The 19,966-nt window shown below is 50.3% G+C and overlaps 1 protein-coding gene across 1 annotated transcript; it reads left to right on the top strand.

The window, feature by feature from the left end:
• The first annotated feature begins 1,204 nt into the window (after positions 1-1,204).
• On the top strand, positions 1,205-12,622 carry C5AR1 (complement C5a receptor 1). The gene is made up of 2 exons (XM_047712375.1): positions 1,205-1,383; positions 10,886-12,622. Exons 1-2 carry the CDS (start codon positions 1,381-1,383, stop codon positions 11,930-11,932), a joined length of 1,050 nt encoding a protein of 349 aa, XP_047568331.1. The 5' UTR covers positions 1,205-1,380; the 3' UTR covers positions 11,933-12,622.
• The last annotated feature ends 7,344 nt before the right edge of the window (positions 12,623-19,966 follow it).

Consider the following 19,966-nt stretch of genomic DNA (forward strand, 5'->3'; position numbering starts at 1 on the left):
AGCGCACAACACATAGCACAGACCCTTTCTCAGTGCTACTCAACTTTTCCCGTCCTAAACCTTTTGTTAGGTTATTTGGACTTTAAAGGAGGTGCAAATCAGGGCCTGGTTTGGTCCTCGTCTCAAGCCTTAATGCGGCCTCCCACACTCTCTGTGTCTCTGTGTCAAATAAATAAATAATTTTTTAAAAAAAGGAGAAGACACAGAGAAAATGAGCCTGTCTCTGTGCTTATCATCACAACCACGCTCATTGCGGGAGGCTCAGGAAGGTTCCCAAATGATGTCCACATCCTAATTCCTAGAACCCGTGGCGTGACCTTAAATAGCAAAAGGGACTTTGCTGTCAAGGATCTTTTTTTTTTTTTTAAAGATTTTATTTATTTATTTGACACACAGAGATAACAAGTAGGCAGAGACGCAGGCAGAGAGAGAGAGGAGGAAGCAGGCTCCCCGCTGAGCGGAGAGCCCGATGCGGGGCTCGATCCCAGGACCCTGGGATCATGACCTGAGCCAAAGGCAGAGGCTTTAACCCACTGAGCCACCCAGGCGCCCCTGCTGTTAAGGATCTTGCAATGGGAGATTATCCTAGATTATCCAGGGGGACCTTAAATATAATCACAAGGGGGAGGCAGAGGGGAGTTTGGGGCCCACCGTAGGAGAGTACGAGATGTGACCCCAGAGGCAGAGATTGGAGTGACGGCCACCAACCGAAGTCCCCAGAAGCTGGAACAGGCAGGAACTGATTTCCCCTCTAGTGCCTCCAGGGACTGGGGAGCACGGCCCTGCGGCTGCCCCGATTTCAGACTTCTGGCCTCCAGATCTGTGACAGGATACATTCCTGGGTTTGTTGGCCACCTTCCAAACCCAAGGCAGGAGGATGTACCAGTCCCCAAGGCCTGGGCCGCCTCCACAGACCTGCTCTGCTTCTCTGGGCTTCAAAGCAACCTGGCCGGGAGGCTGGGGCTCACCATTCCTGCTCCCCAGAACCCTTGGGGGGAATTTGAGCCAGCTGACATCTGAGCTTTTTCTGCAGCCACTGGGGGCCCTAGAAGGCCCCAAATGGGGAAACTGAGGCCAAGAGAGGGCTTGAGCCTAGAATGGCGGGGGGAGGGGCTCTTTTATCTGGATTACACCCTTGTCAGGCGAGGGACTTCCTCAGTTTTGCAAGCCCAACCTCCCTCCTCTGACTGGAAGGAGGTGTTCAGAACTCTCTGGGTGAGTGCCCCAGATGGGGTGCCCAGTACACAGACCAATAAGAACCCCAGAGGGGAAAGACTGGTCATTTCCTCCCTGCGCTCTGCACCCTCCCCTGGGGCTTAGAAACCACAGTCTGTGGGCAGGAGGGACCTTTGATCAGCGGGGACCCTGGGAGACCTGAACATGGTGAGTTCCCCAGAGGGATCATGGGCACGGCCACCACCTCCCTTCCCTCTCTCCTTGCTGGGTCTCTCTCCCCCCTCCACCTCTCCCCTTCACACTCTTTCTCCCTCTCCTTCCTCCTCTCTCTGTCCTCCGTCTCCTCCCTTCTCCCTGACACTCATCTCAGACTCCCCCGGGGCTGGGAGGCAGCTAAGAAGGAAGGACTGTCAAGGGAATATAGAGACACCAAGATGCCCTAGGGCTGGAATCCGAAAGGTCCCCAGGGCAGGACACGCGTGCCTTGGGACTGATCCAATGACGCCCTTCCTCAAGTGGAGAGATCCAGAGGAGGTCTTTCAGGCTTCAGGAATGGCAGGAGGGAAGCATGGGGGGCTGAAAAGAGCTGGCTTGGGAGAAAGACAGTGACTCATTCTGACTTTCAGATGTTCTGAATTGTAGAGACAGGGAAACTGAGGCTCAGGCAAGAGCAGAAATGGCCCGGGTCCTTTGTGGTTGACCCAGGCTGTCCCGTGGATTCTGTGGGTGTCAGAAGGAGACGGTCTCCAGGCTCAGGGAGGTTCCCCCCGCCATGTGCACCTGTGCCCCCAGGACGGGCTTCGAGAGAGGCAGGGCTGTGATTTGGTACCTTGTCTCGTTCTCGTCTTGCTTCATCGGGGTGAAAGAGGAAACGGAGGACATAGTAGCTGACCAGGGAGGGGCTTGGCATTGCCTCATCCCACTTTGGAGGCCTGACCAGGACCAACTGGACTTTGAGAAACCAGCGAAGGGCTTCACCTTCTTTTCCTTTCCATAAAATGATCCCACCCACCCACCCAGGGTGTTCAGTGAGAAGTCACTCTCCCTGCCCAGCCCAGAGCCTTGGACTCCTTGTCACGGCCCCCAGAGGCGACTGTGGACACCGGCTTGTGTTGGATCCTTCCAGAAAGTCTACAGGTGCTCAAGGACAGAGGTGCAGGGAATGAGGTAGCTGGTAGTTTGGCCAGGGTATCAAATAGAAATACGCTTCACATTCTGCCTCTCCTGTGCAAAACACGAATCCTTTTTTGGAGTTCCTTCTCTTTACCTTGAAGACGGGGGGAACAATCCTACAGAATTAGAACCAACATCATAGGCTCGTTGAGAGTATTAAATAATACTCGGAAAACTCTTACGAGGCATACAGTCAGCGCTCAATGCTTGTGATGTGTCTATCCTTTCTGCCCCCCTGCAAGTAGAAGTACATTCTGCACCTTAGCCTACATCTTGTTTTTGTTTTTTTTTTCATGATTAACATAGAGTATCTTTAAGCAGTATTTATTGAGCACTTATTGTATGCCCCGGCCCTGTGCTAGACTCTTTGCATTTACATCTATGAGGAAGATGCTGTTATCATCCCTGTGTATTTCCAGGGAATTCCTTCTTTCTTTTTATCCACCGTATAATAGTCTACTGGGCAGGTCCATCCCCTCTCAATGGAGAATCTTAGTTGTTTCCTATATTTTGCCTTTAAAGCCAAAGTTACATCATTGGCCCCAGGTCTGGGTCTCCAGAACTGCCAAGGCTGAGTCCACGGGCAATTTTTATCCTAACGGGTCTTGCCAAAAGTCACACCCAGCTTGTATGTCCCATATGCAGTGCAGGAGAGGGTCTGCCTGTCCCCTCACCTGCCCATCTAACTTTTTTTTTTTTTAACTTTTTAAAAGGTTTTATTTATTTGCCAGAGAGAGAGATCACAAGTAGGCAGAGAGGCAGGCAGAGAGAGGAGGGGAAACAGGCTTCCCGCTGAGCAGAGAGCCCGATGCGGGGCTCGATCCCAGGACCCTGAGATCATGACCTCAGCCAAAGGCAGAGGCTCAGCCCACTGGGCCACCCAGGCGCCCCCCCCATCCAAATTCTTTGATTTTTGCCAATTTTTGCCAACCGTGAGGCAGTTCACTGCGTCCCTCCAAGGACTGGAGGCTTGTGTGTGTTTCGCAGGGTTTAAAAACTGAGCGCTGAGGAGGTCACAGAGGTTGTGCAATTCAAGAAAAACGATCGGAGACAAGATGCCCACCTCACTCTCATATCCCATTTCTCCGGGGACTCGACCTCTGATGGCTCCATGGGGTTCTGTGGGTGGATTATTCAGAGATGTGTGGTTGTAGGAATGTTTGTAGTTTGTGGCAGGGGAAGGGGAAGCAGACCTTGTCTCCTGTGGATTTTGTGGCTCTGACAGCGTCCCTAAGGGGGTCTGTTCTTTTTCTTCCGTGGGCACAGTTGGCAAGACTTCCCTTCCTGGAAGGATGGGGGTGCATGGAAGGATCCCCTACAGGAAGCCAGGAGAGGGAGGCCAGGGCCTGGGGCAGAGTTTATGGCATACCACTTGCAGGACTGTGTCTCCTCGGTGCTTTCAAATCCTTCTACTTTGCTTCCTCCTCTTGGCCATGAACCCCCGCCCCCCATCTGTGCTCCCATCTTCAGTGGCCTGGAGCTCCTTCTCAGCTCCTCTCTGGTCCTGCTGCCTCTCATCTCACCATCTCACAGCGGCCAGAGGGATCTTTGTAAACTGAAACTAACCTAGCCCTTCTGTAGCTCAAACTTCCCCCATGGCTCCCCATGACCCAAGGATAAGATACAAATTCTTGAGCATGGATAGCCTGGGTGGCCCTTCCAACCTCATCCTGGCCCCCTGCCGGCCACGCTGGCCTTCTTTCATGTTCTGGTGGGTAGCACATTCCCTGGCTCTTACCTGTGGCTGTGGCTTTGAACGCACTGCCCCGCCCCCCCAACCCCGACCCTCCCAGCGCCCTGTACCATGTAGCCACTCAGGCCTCAAGCTCTCAGAAGTTCTCTCTCAACTCTGCCACTTGCTACCTGCGGGGAGGACTCAGGAAGCTCTCTTAAGCTCTAAGAGGAGCCTCAGTTTTCCCATCTGTGAGATGGTTGTTGCAACAGTGACAACTCTCATAGGGTTGTTCTGTGGGTTCAATGAGCTCATACAAGCCAAGGGCTTAGAATAGAGCTTGAGAACAATGATTGCTATTCTTGTTAAGTCCCGTGGCCTCTCCTTTACCCCGTTCTCTGATCCGTGCACGTCTCCTCACGACCACCACCCTCTTAACGTGGCTGGTGAGGGGTGCCTGGCCGGCTGGGTCGGTACATGGTACGGCTCTTGATTGTGGGGTGGAGGGTTTGAGCCCCGTGTTGGGGGTGGAGGTTACTTAAGTATAAAATATCGGGGAAAGAAACCCAGGCCTGTGGACTTAGGAACAGTAGTATCCCACACTTCTGGATGTTGGGACGTCAATACTGTTATGAGTTCGTTAATGAACTAACCCCTGGGAAGGGCTCGGAACTGTGTCTGGCCCCTTTGTAGTCCCAGACCTGCGCTGTCCAATTGGGCAGCGACTAGTCACGTGTGTGGTTATTGAAATTTAATTAAACCGCCCAAATGTCAGCCCGTTTCACTCGCCCAGTGGCCATATGTTGCTGGTGGCCGCCATCAAGGACAGGTGCAGAAAGCTCTTATTGGATGGGGATACAGCCCGTCCTCACCCCACACTGCGCGGGGCTCTCCATCAGCACTCAGCCCTCGCCCCTTGGGGGTTCACTCATCCCTCCTTATAGACCGCAATGTCTCTGTGGGTAGGTGCCTGGTGGATCAGGGTCCCCCAGCTGATTAGCTGACTAACATTAGTGTGGCAAAGAGCCCTGCCTAGAACCATGGAACCACAAATTCTTTTATCTTTGCTGTACGATGTCTGTTTCTTAGAACGGGCAGTGCACGCACCGCCATGGTTCCTCATACAAGAGGAACAAAAATATACACGGTGAAATGCTTCCTTCCAGGGCCTGCCCTCCCAAGCCCCCGCCCCTCCCCCTGCTCCCTTGCCCTCCCCCACTTCCCACCTCCCCCCCACCCCCCAGGGGCTAACCACTGGTACAAGCTTCCTCTATCTGCCTCTAGAGCTGTTCTGGGGAGAGAGAGAGAGAGAGACAGGTACAGGCTAGAAGTAGAGATGGAGATACAGAGGAGGGAAGGAGAGAGAGGGAGAGGAAGCCAGAGTCTTCTTTTTCAGGTCGGCTGCTTTATGTGTCCTCTGGTCCTTGCTTTTTATTATTTTTAAGATTTTATTTTATCCATTTATTGAAAAAGTATCTATATATGTATATTTTGTTGTTGTTTGTTTTTAAGTAATCTCTACACCCAGCTTGGGGCTCGAACCCACAACCCCTGAGATCAAGACTTGTGTGCTCCAGGCACCGAGCCATCCAGGCGCCCCTGGTGGTCCTTGCTTTCTGGCGGTGGTTCCCCAGGACCTTGGAGCTCCGTCCCCAGCCATGCATCAACCCCTCATTCTCCCAGACGGTGGTGTCTGTTGTTCCTGATGTGTCGTCTGTCACTTAGCCAGTCCCCTCTTGCTGGACACTCCGGTTATTTCCCATCTTTGTAGGGATGCTCGCAAGGGCACAACATTTCAAGCCACTTGCACTGGGAGGATCCTGAAAGCCGCAGGGTGTTCGAATCAGCACTTTTTTTTTTCTTTTTTTCCTGCCTCATAAAGTCAGGGGAGGGAAAAGGGCCCCATGAGCTCACATCAGGAAGGAACTTTGTCAGCTGATATGAGGAGTGGGGAGCTGGAGAGCAGGGTGTGGGGAGGGATGCTCCCCGTTTGGAGTCTGAGTCACTCGGGCAAAAACTTCATGCACCCAGTATTGAGCAGCTGCTAAGGTGGGGAGGATGGGGTGGGGGTGGGGAGAGGGGTGGTGGTGTCTAGGGCCCCCTGCTGTGCCTGGCATTAACCCTTTAGTAAACGGGGCATGGGGATGGGGGCGGGGGAGTGGAGGGATGGGGGTGGTTGGGTCCCAGAAGAAAATGGGGAGGAGCCAGGGAACTGGGGTAGGGAGGTGGGGGTGGGGGAGGGTAGGTGTAAGGCTCCCAGCTGGGGCTATTTAGTCCTACAAATATCTCAACAATTTGAACTTTGTCTTTTGAACAATTTTCACACTTACAGAAAAATTACGAGAATAACACAAAGAACTCCCATGTAATCTAGTCTTTACCAGAGTCTTCAAATTTGCTTTATCAATCAGTCGTCTCCCCATCTTTATCCTCAATCTATCATCTGTATCTATGTCTTGGGGCCATCTTTTTTTCTCAACAGTTTGAGAGTAAGTGTAAGCATCATGCCCTTGGGCCCCCAAATACCTTAGTGTTCATTTCTCAAGAGTGATCATGGTCACGGACATGTGACCCTTGTCGGGAAATTAACATTTGGTGGAATATTAGTGTCTAGGCTGCAGACCCTATGCAGACTCGCTCTGTTGTTCAAACATGCCCTTTGCCACGACTGGGTTTTTTCTGCCCTGGGCTCCAGCCCAGCATGTCACATGGCATTTGGTTGTCCTGCCTGTGTGGTTCCCGTTCATGAGGAACAAACAATCCCTCACCCCTCCCTTGGGTTCATGACAGTGGCATTGTTTTGTTTTGTTTTTTAAATTGAGTAAAATTCACATAACGTATAATTCACTGTACTAATGTGTACCATCCAGTGGTCTTTGTAGGATACTCTTTGTGTCATGTGGTCGTGAGCTCTGTTTCTAGAACATCACCCCAGAAGAAGTCACCCCCGAAGAAATACCCATGGTGGCTCGCCTCGTTCCTTTTTAGGGCTCAATCCTATTTTATGGGGTGGACCTACCACATGCTGCTCCTCCCCTCCTCAGCTGACACTGACCCTTTCCCTTTGAGTAATGATGTCATCCCTGATAGGGTTCCATACCAGCCAGGACCCCCTGGGGCCACCAGCCTGGCCCACTTTCAGCAACATAAAGGGACTGAGAAATAAAAAAGTGGTCCAGGGAAAGATATGAGCTCTTTGATCATCATAACATCCAGAAATAATGTTTGTATTAGCCACCCTTTCCCGTCCCCACGCGGAGCGCCAGGCACTCGGCTGCCTGGGTCCCAGAACGTTTGTCGCCTTAAATACTCCACCAGGTGGGTGTTTTGGGGGGTAGGAACCAAAGCCTGTAAATCCAGGTGTCCAGCTCTGGAGGTTTCTATGACAACCATTTCCCTTCTTCTCTGTCTCCTTTCTCCAGGTTGGTGACAAAGTGGCCTTCACGGGCGGGCTAGCCCCCAGGGCCACAGAGTTTGCCACTGGAGTTTCCTCCTCCATCCATAGCCCCTCTTGGAAATGGTCAGGGGCAGCCTGCCCGGGTTTGCATGCCAGCCTATATAGGTTTGAATTCCAAACCCTGTGACCCAGAACAGGCTATTTCACCTTCTTATGCCTCCGGGTCCGCATTGAGAAAATGGGCACATTAATAGCACCAACTTTTAGGGGGCGTGGCCAGGATCGGAAGAGGTTATGTTATGTCTGGCACTTGGTAAGCGCCAGGTAAATGCTGGATGCTTCAGCATAATCATTCTATGGGGATTTTGCCGCTCTGTCTTATGCCTCTGGGGCACGGATTTGCCTACGAGGCTCTCTCCAGCTCTCCTGCGACTCACGGACTCTCTCTTGGGGAACGTGGTACTCGGAACAGCTCAGCTTGGGAAGAAGGGCTCAGGTCCCCTCTGCTCTTTATTTTATTTTATTATGGAAAATTTCAGGGGCGCCTGGGTGACTCAGTCATTAAGTGTCTGCCTTCGGCTCAGGTCATGATCCCAGGGTCTTGGGATAAGCCCTGCATCGGGCTCCCTGCTCAGGGGGAAGCCTGCTTCTCCCTCTCCCACTTCCCCTGTTTGTGTTCCCTCTTCCGCTGTGTCTCTCTCTGTCAAATAAATAAATAAAACCATATTTAAAATTTTTTTTTCAAACACACAGAAGTAGAGAGAATGATACCATGAACCTCAGGGGACCTGTGACCCAGCCTCAACAGTTATCAGTGTTTTGCTCTTCTTAGTCACCCACAGTCCTCCCCTCCCTTCCTGTCTCCTGCTTCCCAGCGATTTCTTTTGCTGGAGTGTTTTTTGAAAAAAAAAAAAATTTTTTTTTAAAGACCTTTAAATTGGGGGTGGGGGGCGGGGCGCACCTGGATGGCTCAGCCAGTGAAGGGTGGGACTCTTGATTTTGGCTCAGGTCATGATCATAGGGTTGTGAGATGGAAGCCTCATGTAGTGCTCCGGGATGGGTGTGCAGCCTGTTTGGGATTCTTTCTCTCCCTCTGCCCCTCTCCCCCCAACCCCAGCTCACTTGCATGCATGTGCACACACTCCCTTTCTCTGAAAAAGAAAAACAAAGTTTTAAAAAATTTTTTTAAAGTAATCTCTACACCCATCATGGGGCTCGAACTTACAACCCTGAGATCAAGAGTTGCACACTCTGCCTACCGAGCCAGCCAGGTGTGCTCCATTGCTGGAGTGTTTTAAAGTGAATCCAAGACATGGTATTTTACCAGCAATGTATCTTTATCAGAAACAGCCTTTCCCCTCCTTTTTTTAAAGCATAAACACAAAAACCACATTGCCCTCAATAAAACTAGCACCGATTCCTTACTGTTGTCAAATACCCACTCCATTTTTAAGTGTCCCAGATTGTCTCAAAAATGTCTAATTTAGGGGCACCTGGGTGGCTTAGATGGTTAAGGGTCTACCTTCGGCTCAGGTCATGATCCCAGGGTCGTGGGATCGAGTCCCACATCGGGCTCCCTGCTTAGTGGGGAGTCTGTTTCTCCCTCTCTTGCTCCCCCTTCTTGTGCTCTTTTGCTCTCTCTTGCAAATAAATAAATAAAATCTTTAAAATTAAAAAAAAAAAAGTCTGGTTTTGCAGCTGATTCTTCCAATCAGCGTCCAAATGAGGTCTCTGTATTACCTTTGCTTGATATGCCTCTAAATCTCTTTTCACCAATGACATTTTCCTTTCCTTTTTTTTTCTTTTCTTTCTCCCTCCCTCTCTTCCCTTCCCTTTTCTTTCTTCCTCTCTTCCCTTCCCTTTTCTTTCTTCTCCTCTCTCTCTCTCTTTCTTTCTTTCTCTAATGCCATTTATTTGTGGGAGTAAACAGATCATTTGTCCTCTAGAGTTTCCTGTGGTCTGATTTCATCCCTATGGTGTTATTTACCATGTTCCTCTCTCCCCCACTTTTCCTGTGGACTGTAGTTTTGTTTTGTTTTGAGAGAGAGAGAGAGAGTAGGGGGAGAGGCAGAGGGAGAGAGAGAATCCCAAGCAGTCTACATGCCCAGAATAGAGCCCAACATGGGGCTCGACCCCCGAGATCACTACCTGAGCCGAAAGCAAGAGTCAGATGCTCAACCGACGAGGCTACCCAGGTGCACTAAGACCGGTAGTTTTTGATCTAGAACCTTGATTAGACTCACTATCATTCATTTGGCAAGAATTACTCAAAGGCGGTGCCGCGTCCTTTCTAAAGCATCACATGACATAGAACAGAATGTCTGATTGTCTCTTTTCTCCGGACACTGAGGTTGATTGGCTGGTTTGGGGTACGAGCCCAGCCTGTTTGTTGTAAAACTCCCACCAGCCTTTCACCCGATGGTTTTATCTATGTTGATGGTCCTCATCAAGACCCATCATTTCCTGCAGTCTGTCCTTCCTTCTTCAGGTATCATTGTTAGGTTTTCCTCTAAAGGATGGCTTTCCCCCATTAACTCTTGCTTTCCCTGAAATTTACCTTGTGCAAAAATGGCAGGATAAATGCCCAAGTTGTTCCTTTTCCATAAAAAAAGTGACCAATGAGTTTGGTTGTTTTTGTTATCATTTTGAACTCATAGATCTTTATATATTAATGTGTTTCATTTCTTCTTTTCTCCTTCTTCTCCTTCTCCTCTTCTTCCTTCTCCTTCTTTACTCAAATTGGCTCATCTTCAACTAGGGGTCTCTCCCAGGCTCTCTTTGTGTCCTTTTGACATGTCTCTATCATTCTTTTTTTTTAAATTTAATTTATTTATTTGACAGAGAGAGAGAGCACACAGAGGGAGAGTGAGAGGGAGAAGCAGGGAGACTGACATGGGGCTCAATCCCAGGACCCTGAGATCATGACCTGAGCCGAAGGCAGATGCTTAACCCACTGAGCCACGCAGGTGCCCCTGAGTGTTTTTGGTTCTCCCTTTCCCCTCCCTTAAATGCTCTGCCAGAGTCTATGAAGCCCTGCGGAGCCACTGCCTTCTCTGGGGAGCTGCCTCAGTGAGTGGAAGGCAGCAAAAGGGGCTGACGGTGGCGATGGTGGGTGCCCATGAGGTAGCTACCCAGTACTCTCATCTCAGCTTGTTGGTGACCTTAAAAATAGCTAAGAAGCCCTGTGTTACAGTACTGACCAATCAGGACTGGATTTTAACCATTCGGTTGCTGGATCACAGGGCCATCCAGAGACTTCAGCACGCAGCGAGAGTGCGGCAGGGGGACTCATCAGCGTGGAAGGGTTTCCCACTCTTATAAGTGGTCTGACACCCTCGCAGTCTCTCAGCCCTCAACACCCCCATTTTCCTGGGGAGACACCTGGGGCTCCCCGCTGCGGAGCTCCGCCGGTTGTCCGGCGCCGGTCCGCAGACTCACCCTCCCTTTGCCTCTCTGACTCCCCCCAGGCATCTGTGGAGTACAGCACCCCTGAGTACGACTATGGCACTGCGACCCTGGACCCCAACATGCCTGTGGACCAGTCTCCCAGCACCCGCAGGCTGTTCTTTCCCGACACCATCGCCCTGGTGCTCTTCTCTGTCGTCTTCCTGATAGGGGTGCCGGGCAACTCCCTAGTGGTCTGGGTGACCAGGTATGAGTTCCAGCGGACCATCAACGCCATCTGGTTTCTCAACCTGGCGGTGGCCGATCTCCTATCCTGCCTGGCACTGCCCATCCTGTTTGCTGCCACCTTGCAGCACGGCCACTGGCCCTTCGGTGACGCCGCCTGCCGCATCCTGCCCTCACTTATCCTGCTCAACATGTACGCCAGCATCTTGCTCCTGGCCGCCATCAGCGCCGACCGCTTTCTGCTGGTGTTTAACCCCATCTGGTGCCAGAACTACCGGGGCGCGCGGCTGGCCTGGGGGACCTGCGTCGTGGCCTGGATCGTGGCCCTGCTGCTCACCATCCCCTCCTTCCTCTTCCGCCGGGTGCGCACCGACCACTTTCCCTTGAGGACAACCTGCGGTGTGGACTATGGCCCCGATGGGGTCCTGGTGGAGAGAGGCGTGGCTCTCCTCCGGCTGATCGTGGGTTTCCTGTGGCCGCTGGTGACGCTGACCATCTGTTACACCTTCCTCCTGTTCCGGACCTGGAGCCGCAGGGCCACGCGCTCCACCAAGACACTCAAGGTGGTGGTGGCCGTGGTGACCAGCTTCTTCGTCTTCTGGCTGCCCTACCAGGTGACGGGGCTGATGCTGGCGGTGTTCCCCAGGAACTCGGAGAACTTTGCCTTCGTGTCCAGCCTGGACTCCCTGTGTGTGGCCTTTGCTTACATCAACTGCTGTATAAACCCCATCATCTACGTGGTGGCCGCCCAGGGATTCCACAGCCGCTTCCTCAAGTCCCTCCCGGCCAGGCTGCGGCAGGTGCTGACTGAGGAGTCCCTGGGCAGGGACAGCAAGTCCTTCACCCTCTCCACGGTGGACACCCCAGCCGTGAAGAGCCAGTAGGTGTGAGGAGAGGGCCTCCCAGCCTCCCTCCCATCTGCTCAGTGCTCGCCCCCCTTTCCCGCCTGTCCCTTCTCTCTCTGCCTCTCTTGCCCCCAGCCCTTGGTGCGGTGCTGATGTTTGAGTGAACGTTCCTCCATTCCTTTCCATCTTTCCCAGACGGGTCCTCCTGCGCTTGCAGGATGAACGGGTCCCTCTAGGGACCCTCGACTTTTCTTTCCATCCAAGGGCTTTGGAAACAAGCAGAAACCAGTATTACTGGCAGCTCCCCCAACGGGTGTCCCCTCTGTCTGTCTGTGCGCAAGGGCAGGTGGTGAATAGAACACATTGGACACAGAGAAAACAGACACATGGAAACATTCCAACCTTTAAACAATAGTGATGTATTTATTTTATAGATACATGGGGAAAAAAAACTGTAAGGACCCTCTCAAAACATATTCTGGTCAAGGACAAGGCAAAATTCACTGCCTAAGCTTTTCTCAGCGAATTGGTTTAAAGACAAGCAGCAAGTTAAACTGTTACGTAATTGGGTTTTGAGAAAATGCATGAAGTCAAGAGATGTTACATGGTTCTGGTGGAAAGCAGATGTGAAGGAGAGGTTGGGAAACGTTGGTTGGGGATCTCGGGGTAAGATGGTCACAGGGAAATTTGACTTTTTACTTCATAAACTGCTGTTTTGTGTGCACTTCTCAAAAAGAAAGAAAAGAAACTTTTCTTTAGACATGAAGAAACTTTGAATTTTGCTCTTGCTGTGAATTCCCATGCAGTTGTAAGAAATGATACGGGGGATCTTGTGTGCCCTTGACCTGCTTCACTATGGGAAGCTCTTGCAAAATGATGTTACCAGATCATTACTAGGATTTTGGGGTGCCTGGGTGGCTCAGTGGGTTAAAGCCTCTGCCTTCAGCTCAGGTCATGATTCCAGGGTCCTGGGATGGAGCCCCGCATCGGGCTCTCTGCTCAGCAGGGAGCCTGCTTCCTCCTCTCTCTCTGCCTGCCTCTCTGCTTACTTGTGATCTCTTGTCTGTCAAATAAATAAATAAATAAATAACCTTAAAAAAAAAAAAAGATCATTACTAGGATGTTGACATTGATACCCTCGAGGGGCAGGACATGTTCATCACCATTGACATCCCTTTTATGCCCTTTGTCAGCACCCACCCCCATGTCCCTCCAGCCTCCCAGCCCTATCCCGGACCCTTGACAACCATGATTCCGCTCTCCACATTTGCCCTTTCAAGGAATGCTCTATCAATCATGTAACATTTCGACTTAAAAAAAAAAGCCTGGGGCGCCTGGGTGGCTTAGTGGGTTAAGCGTCTGACCCCTGATTTTGGCAGCTCATGATCTGGGGTCCTGGGATCAAGCCCCCCTTTGGGAGGGGGCGCTGTCTGAGCTCAGTGGGGAGTCTGCCTAGATTCTCTCCACCCCCCACCCCTGCTGCTCCTCCCCCTGCTTTTCTTCTTAAAGAAGAAAAAACTAGTCTGTAGCACTTGAATAATGAAAATTAAAAAAACCAACAACATCTTAATGTCATGTTATTTATAAATAACTTTAAAACATTTCTCTCTGGTGTTTTGTGTGTGTGCGTGCTTGTGTGTGGATTGGCTAGAAATATTGTACAGACCAGCACCGTCCGACAGAAATATGATGTGAGTCCCCCGGTAGTTTTCAATTTACTAGTTGTCACTCTAAAAAATTAAGGAGAACCAGGGGCGCCCGGCTGACTCAGGGGAGGGTGAGCCTCTAGATCTCAAGGTTGTGAGCCTGAGCCCCACGTTGGGTGTGGAGATGACTTAAATAAATACATTAACTTAAAAATATTAAGAAGAGGGATGCCTGGGCAGCTCAGTTGGTTAAGTGACTGCCTTCGGCTCAGGTCATGATCCTGGAGTCCCAGGATCGAGTCCTGCATCGGGCTCCCTGCTCAGTAAGGAGTCTGCTTCTCCCTCTGACCTTCTCACCTCTCATGCTCTCTCTCACATAAATAAATAAAATCTTTAAAAAAAATTAAAAAGAGATTAAATAATAATAATGTATTTTATGATATAATTATATGTTAATAATTACACTGATATATTAATTATATCATATGAATATATATTATTTATGTATTTCATGAATAACAATGTTACATAATTGTTATACAAAATTATATTTATGATTAGATAATACAAAACATAATTGCATTACATGATATAGAAAATGTATATTAACATTAACACTATATTAATATAGTATTGTAATAATGCTACTAATATATTTTATTATATAATAATACTTAATATATAAAATATTATTACAGTCATGCTATATTTTCCCTAACACAATATATCCAAAATATATTTTTAAAGATTTTATTTAGTGGGGTGCCTGGGTGGCTCAGTGGGTTAAAGCTTCAGCCTTCGGCTCAGGTCATGGTCTTAGGGTCCCGGGATCAAGCCCTGCATAGAGCTCTCTGCTCTGCAGGGAGCCTGCTTCCCTTCCTCTCTCAGCCTGCCTCTCTGCCTACTTGTGATCTCTGTCTGTCGAATAAATAAATAAAATCTTTAACAAAAAAAGATTTTATTTACTTATTTTAGAGAGAGAGAGAGAGAATGAGTGAGCGGGGGGTGGGGGGGGCAGAGGGAGAGAGAGAGAATCCCAGGCAGACTCCCCGCTGGGCACGGAGCCCATCATGGGGCTCGATCTCACAACACTGAGATCATGACCTGAGCCAAAATCAGGTCTGATGCTTAACTAACTGAGCTACCCAGGTGCCCCCAAGTCTTCAAAATTTTGGGTATGGGTCACACATCAGCATGTCTCAATTCGGACTGGCCCATTTCAGTTGCACAGCCACATGGGGCTGGTGACCTTTCCAAAGCGGACAACGTGGGTGTAGCCTCGTCCTCCCTCTTTGGAACAGCAGGTTGAGCCCAGGGAACAGCCCTCAGGTTTGGGCTGGGATCTTGCGTGACTCTGGCCAAATGCTTTTGGATCCTGCTAGGGCAGTATTGTCCTATCTGCCCAGGGAACAACTTTCATTTAAAGGCAATGCCTTGGGGGTGCCTGGGTAGCTCAATCAGTTGAGTGTCAGACTCTTGATTTTGGCTCAGGTCATGATCTCAGGGTCGGGGATCGAGCCCAGTGTCAGGCTCCCTGCTGAGCAGGGAGTGAACCTGTTTGAGATTCTCTCTCTCTCTCTCTGCCCCTCCCCAGTGCCCCGTTTGTGTGTGTGTGTGTGTGCCCTCTCTTTCAAATAAGTAAATACATTAAAAAAAAAATAAAGACACTCTCTGAGCATGTAGGACAGGTGCTCTGTTGGGTTTCTAGAAGGTGCTGTGTGTATGGTAATAAATGTCAGGACATGTGCAGATCTCCAGGCACCACGGTTGTTGGCGGAGAACAAAGCCTCAGGTCTGCGGGGAGGCACCCGGTACCACCCCAAGAGTCCCTGTGATCTTGGATGTCCCTTCTTCTTCTTCCTTTTTTTTTTTTTTCAAAGATTTTTATTTATTTGACAGAGAGAGACACAGCGAGAGAGGGAGCACGAGAAGGGGGAGCAGGAGAGGGAGAAGCAGGCTTCCCGCTGAGCAGGGAGCCCGATGCAGGGCTCCATCCCAGGACCCCAGGATCCTGACCTGAGCTGAAGGCAGAGGCTTAACGACTGAGCCACCCAGGCGCCCCTTGGATGTCCCTTCTAGCTAGACAGCCAACATCCCTCCCCGCCCTCTTCCCACAGCTGGGTGTCCTCTCTCTGAGACCCTTTCTTGCTGCCTCCAATTGACAGAGTTTCTTCCTCGGCCCTTAAAGGCTGGCGTTCTGGGGTTCTCTGTCTCCAACATGCTTCCCACTGTTACAGCTTCACTGATATCTTCTCGGCTCTCTCTTCATGATGTGCCCTCTGCTACCCCTGACCTTGCTCCAGTTGACCTTGGCATGTTCTCGAAAGCCTTCCCCTCCCCTCAAATCCCCATCCCAGGGAAGCCCTACAGTCCACAAAGTTACCAAGCCTGTGCCTGGGACCCAGGCTGGAGGCTACCGCCTTCCCACCCAACACCCTTCCAGGTCGAAGCTCCCCCATCTTCCCAGACTTGGGTCTCTGCCTCACTTCCTGTCTGGTCTTCCGGTGGCCGGCCTGTTTTTAAAAGATCATCCCTGTCCCTATTCTTTTTTTTTTTTTTTTTTAAGATTTTATTTATTTGGGGTGCCTGGGTGGCTCAGTGGGTTAAGCCTCTGCCTTCAGCTCAGGTTGTGATCCCAGGGTTCTGGGATCGAGCCCCGCATCGGGATCTCTGCTGGCAGGGAGCCTGCTTCCTCCTCTCTCTCTGCCTGCCTCTCTGCCTACTTGTGATCTCTGTCTGCCAAATAAATAAATAAAATCTTTTAAAAAAAAGATTTTATTTATTTGACAGAACACAAGCGAGCAGGGGGAGCAGCAGGCAGAGGGAAAGGGAGAAGGAGGCTCCCCATTGATCAGGAAACCTGATGCGGAACTCACTCCCAGGACCATGGGATCATGACCTGAGCCGAAGGCAGACGCTTAAGCCACTGAGCCACTCAGGCACTGTCCCTATTCTACCTTCTTTCAGGATGAAGCCTCCTCCAGGAAGTCCTTCTTGACTTCCTCCTCTACCCTCCATTGCCCCCACACCCTCTCTCCATCTCTGTTCCTGGCCAGACGTTAGCTTTCCTGGTTTAGGGAGGGGGCGCCATAGGCAGTGAGGTCTTTCCCTCGCTCTGATCTGGGAAGGAGATGCTGTTCCTAGAGCCAGACCCCACAGTGGTCTTCTAGAAACACTTGGAGGCCAGCCAGTGTGGATCCAGGTGGCTTCTCTGAGGTGTTGATCAGCCCTGCCCGGGAGGGAAGTAGGCTGAAGGGCCAGGCCATTGCCACATCTGGGGCTTGGGGGATCTGCTGCATCAACAAGTCCTGAAGAGGAAGTGATGGGAAAGGAAGTGGATAATTGGGTTTGGCTGAGTTATCTGTGTCCGTCCCCGGCCACCCCCACACCCCCACCACCAAGTCCCCTGTCACCCACCCACCCACCTATGCCTCGGACCAGGCTCTCCAGGGCCTGGATCAGAGCCTTCTCCCCTGCATCTGTGTCACGTGACCTTCCCCGGGCCCCACACCTCTGACCTCCAGGAGCGGGTCACTCCAGGTTTCACGCTAATACACGATGTGAGCCACAAAAGGGAGCTTGCGTTTTTCCAGCAGCTAAGCAAAGAGAGATAAGCAAAGAGCAACCAAAAGAATCAGATAACATGCGTTTGGGTGATATATTTTATTTTTTGGGTGATATATTTTATTAAACCAAATATATTTAAAGTATTATCATTTTAATAGGTGATCAATAGAAAAGGTTATCAAGAGATCTCACATTGCTTTTTTTTTTAAAAGATTTTATTTATTTATTTGACAGAGAGAGAGAGACAGTAGGCAGAGAGGCAGGCAGAGAGAGAGGGGGAAGCAGGCTCCCTGGTGAGCAGAGAGCCCGATGTGGGGCTCGATCCCAGGACCTTGAGATCATGACCTGAGCCAAAGGCAGTGGCTTAACCCACTGAGCCACCCAGGTGCCCCTCACATTGTTTTTTCTTACCCATCTTTGAAGTCTGGGGTGTATTTTCCACTCACAGCATCTCAGAGGCCCTCACATTCCAAATGCCTGGGAGCTTCCTGGGGCCAGTGGCTACCATACTGGACAGCAGAGGGCTTGAGAGAACGCCTTCACTAATGTCCAGACCATCTACAAAATTCTAACACCCAGCAGCTGGAGCACTATCTGTCTAACACTCCCGAGCTCTGGTGTGACGTTCTAGAATCCCATGATTCAAATAGTCTGCAACTCACACTGTTGGATCCCTTGGATCCAATAGCCTAGGGTTCCAATGTTCTACGAGTCTGTAATTTCAAGACTTCAGAGTCTTTGACCTAGATCAGGAGTCAGCAAACTCCAGCCTGGGGGCCAAATGTGGCCCACTGCTTGTTTTTGAAATAAAGTTTTATCGAAACACGGCTATGGCCATTCAGTCTGTGGCCACTTTCACGCCACCACGGCAGATTGAGTCACTGTGGCAGAGACCACGAGGGACCTCTTGGCCAGCGAAACCCCAAATATTTACTCCTTGTTATTTTACTGAAAAAGTTTACTGAGCCTTGATGTTGAGATTCAAAGACTCGAAGACCGACGGTGGTTTTTACGATTGCTTGTTTGACAGTTGATCTTGACAGCTCACACGGATGTTACCTACACTCTTTTCTGTGCATCAAATATCACGTAATAATATACATTGTTCAAAAGGGACTTGTTTCCCCATATTAGGCATTCATTTACTCTTTCAGATTTCTATAATTGTGTCAGGTCAGGGTCACCTGGCCGGCTCAGTCGGTGGAGTTTGACTCTTGATCTCGGGGTCGTAGGTTTGAACCCCACTTTGTGGGTAGTGATTACTTAAAAAGAAAATTTCTAAAAAAAAATTAATTTAAAAATTAGGTTAGGTTGAACTCTAAGAAACTGCCAAACTTCATCCCATTTTTGGGGTGAAGGGGTGTAACGACTTATTATTTATTACTTAAAAAATTATAAAATACAAGTCACATGAAATTCACCATTCATGGCATTTAGTACATTGCCAGTGGGTGCAACTGTTACCATTCTCTCGTTCTGGAACATTTGCATCACCCCAAAAAACCCCATCCACCCTCCAGCCCCTGGCAACCGCTAAACTGTTTTCTCGTTACAGATTTGCTGGAATGCAACTCTTTTTTTTTTTTAAGATTTTATTTCTTGGGGCGCCTGGGTGGCTTAGTGGGTTACGCCTCTGCCTTTGGCTCAGGTCATGACCCCAGGATCCTGGGATCCGAGCTCCGCATCGGGCTCTCTCTCAGCAGGGAGCCCGCTTCCCTCTTTCTCTGCCTGCCTCTCTGCCTACTTGTGATCTCTCTGTCAAATAAATAAATAAATAAAAGATTTTATTTCTTTATTTGTGTGTGTGTGTGTGAGAGAGCACAAGCTGGGGGAGCAGCAGAGGGAGAGGGAGAAGCAGGCTCCCCACAGAGCAGGGAGCCCCATGTGGGACTCAATCCCAGGACCCTGGGATCATGACCTGAGCCAGAGGCAGAGGCTTAAGGGACTGAGCCACCCAGGTGCTCCACAACCCTTTTTGACCCACAACATGGCAATTTCCCATGTCAACGTCACTGTCTCAGATCTTCTTCTTCTAGCTACACCCATGTTGAGGGGCTGGTACTTGGATCTTTTGGAGTGGCTATAAAAAGAAATCCCACCCCTAGAGCAGACCCTCCTTTTCTATTAAAAGCTGTGTCCCCGGGGGGCACCTGGATGGCTCAGTGGGTTAAGCCTCTGCCTTCCACTCAGGTCATGATCTCAGGGTCCTGGGATTGGGCCCTGCATGCGACTTTGCATCTGACTTTCTGCTCAGGCAGAAAACCTCACCCCCCACCCCCGAATCTGAGAAACGTGAGAAACGTGCGCCCCAAGGCTCAGCGGCCACGGTGTTTATGCGGTGTTTATGAAACCCTACTGATCTGAGAGACACCCCCCTGTGAACTTGAGATCAGGGGAAGTTTGGGCTGATGAAGGACAGTCCCCACCCTGCACTTCTGCTGTCGTCATCTCATCGGGAGGGTCTGGGGCCAGGACAAGGCTCCGCCAAGACGCGGTCACCATGGGAGAGGATGAGACATGTCACAGGTCACACAGTGAGCTCCTTTGTTGACTCAGAACAACTTCCTCAAACAACACGATCTTATTCCCTAAACAACATCAAAGGAAATGTGTAAACCTATCCCCTCGACCCCAAGGCATGCACAGAGCGACGTACACCCCCACACACAGAACAGCGGACTAAGGGTTCTTAAACTGGAGAACCACTTCCTCTTGCTAAGCCTTCTTGAAATGGAAATTTTAACTTCCATTGTATTCTTTTCATCCTTGTTAATTCAACACGTCAGTAACGTCCTCGGTAGGCATAGCTGATGCGCCCATGTGCCGGGAAACCACCGAAGTGCTTGAAATCTCTTTACCC

Source organism: Lutra lutra, chromosome 17 (genome assembly GCF_902655055.1).
Source record: "Lutra lutra chromosome 17, mLutLut1.2, whole genome shotgun sequence".
Classification (NCBI taxonomy): domain Eukaryota; kingdom Metazoa; phylum Chordata; class Mammalia; order Carnivora; family Mustelidae; genus Lutra; species Lutra lutra.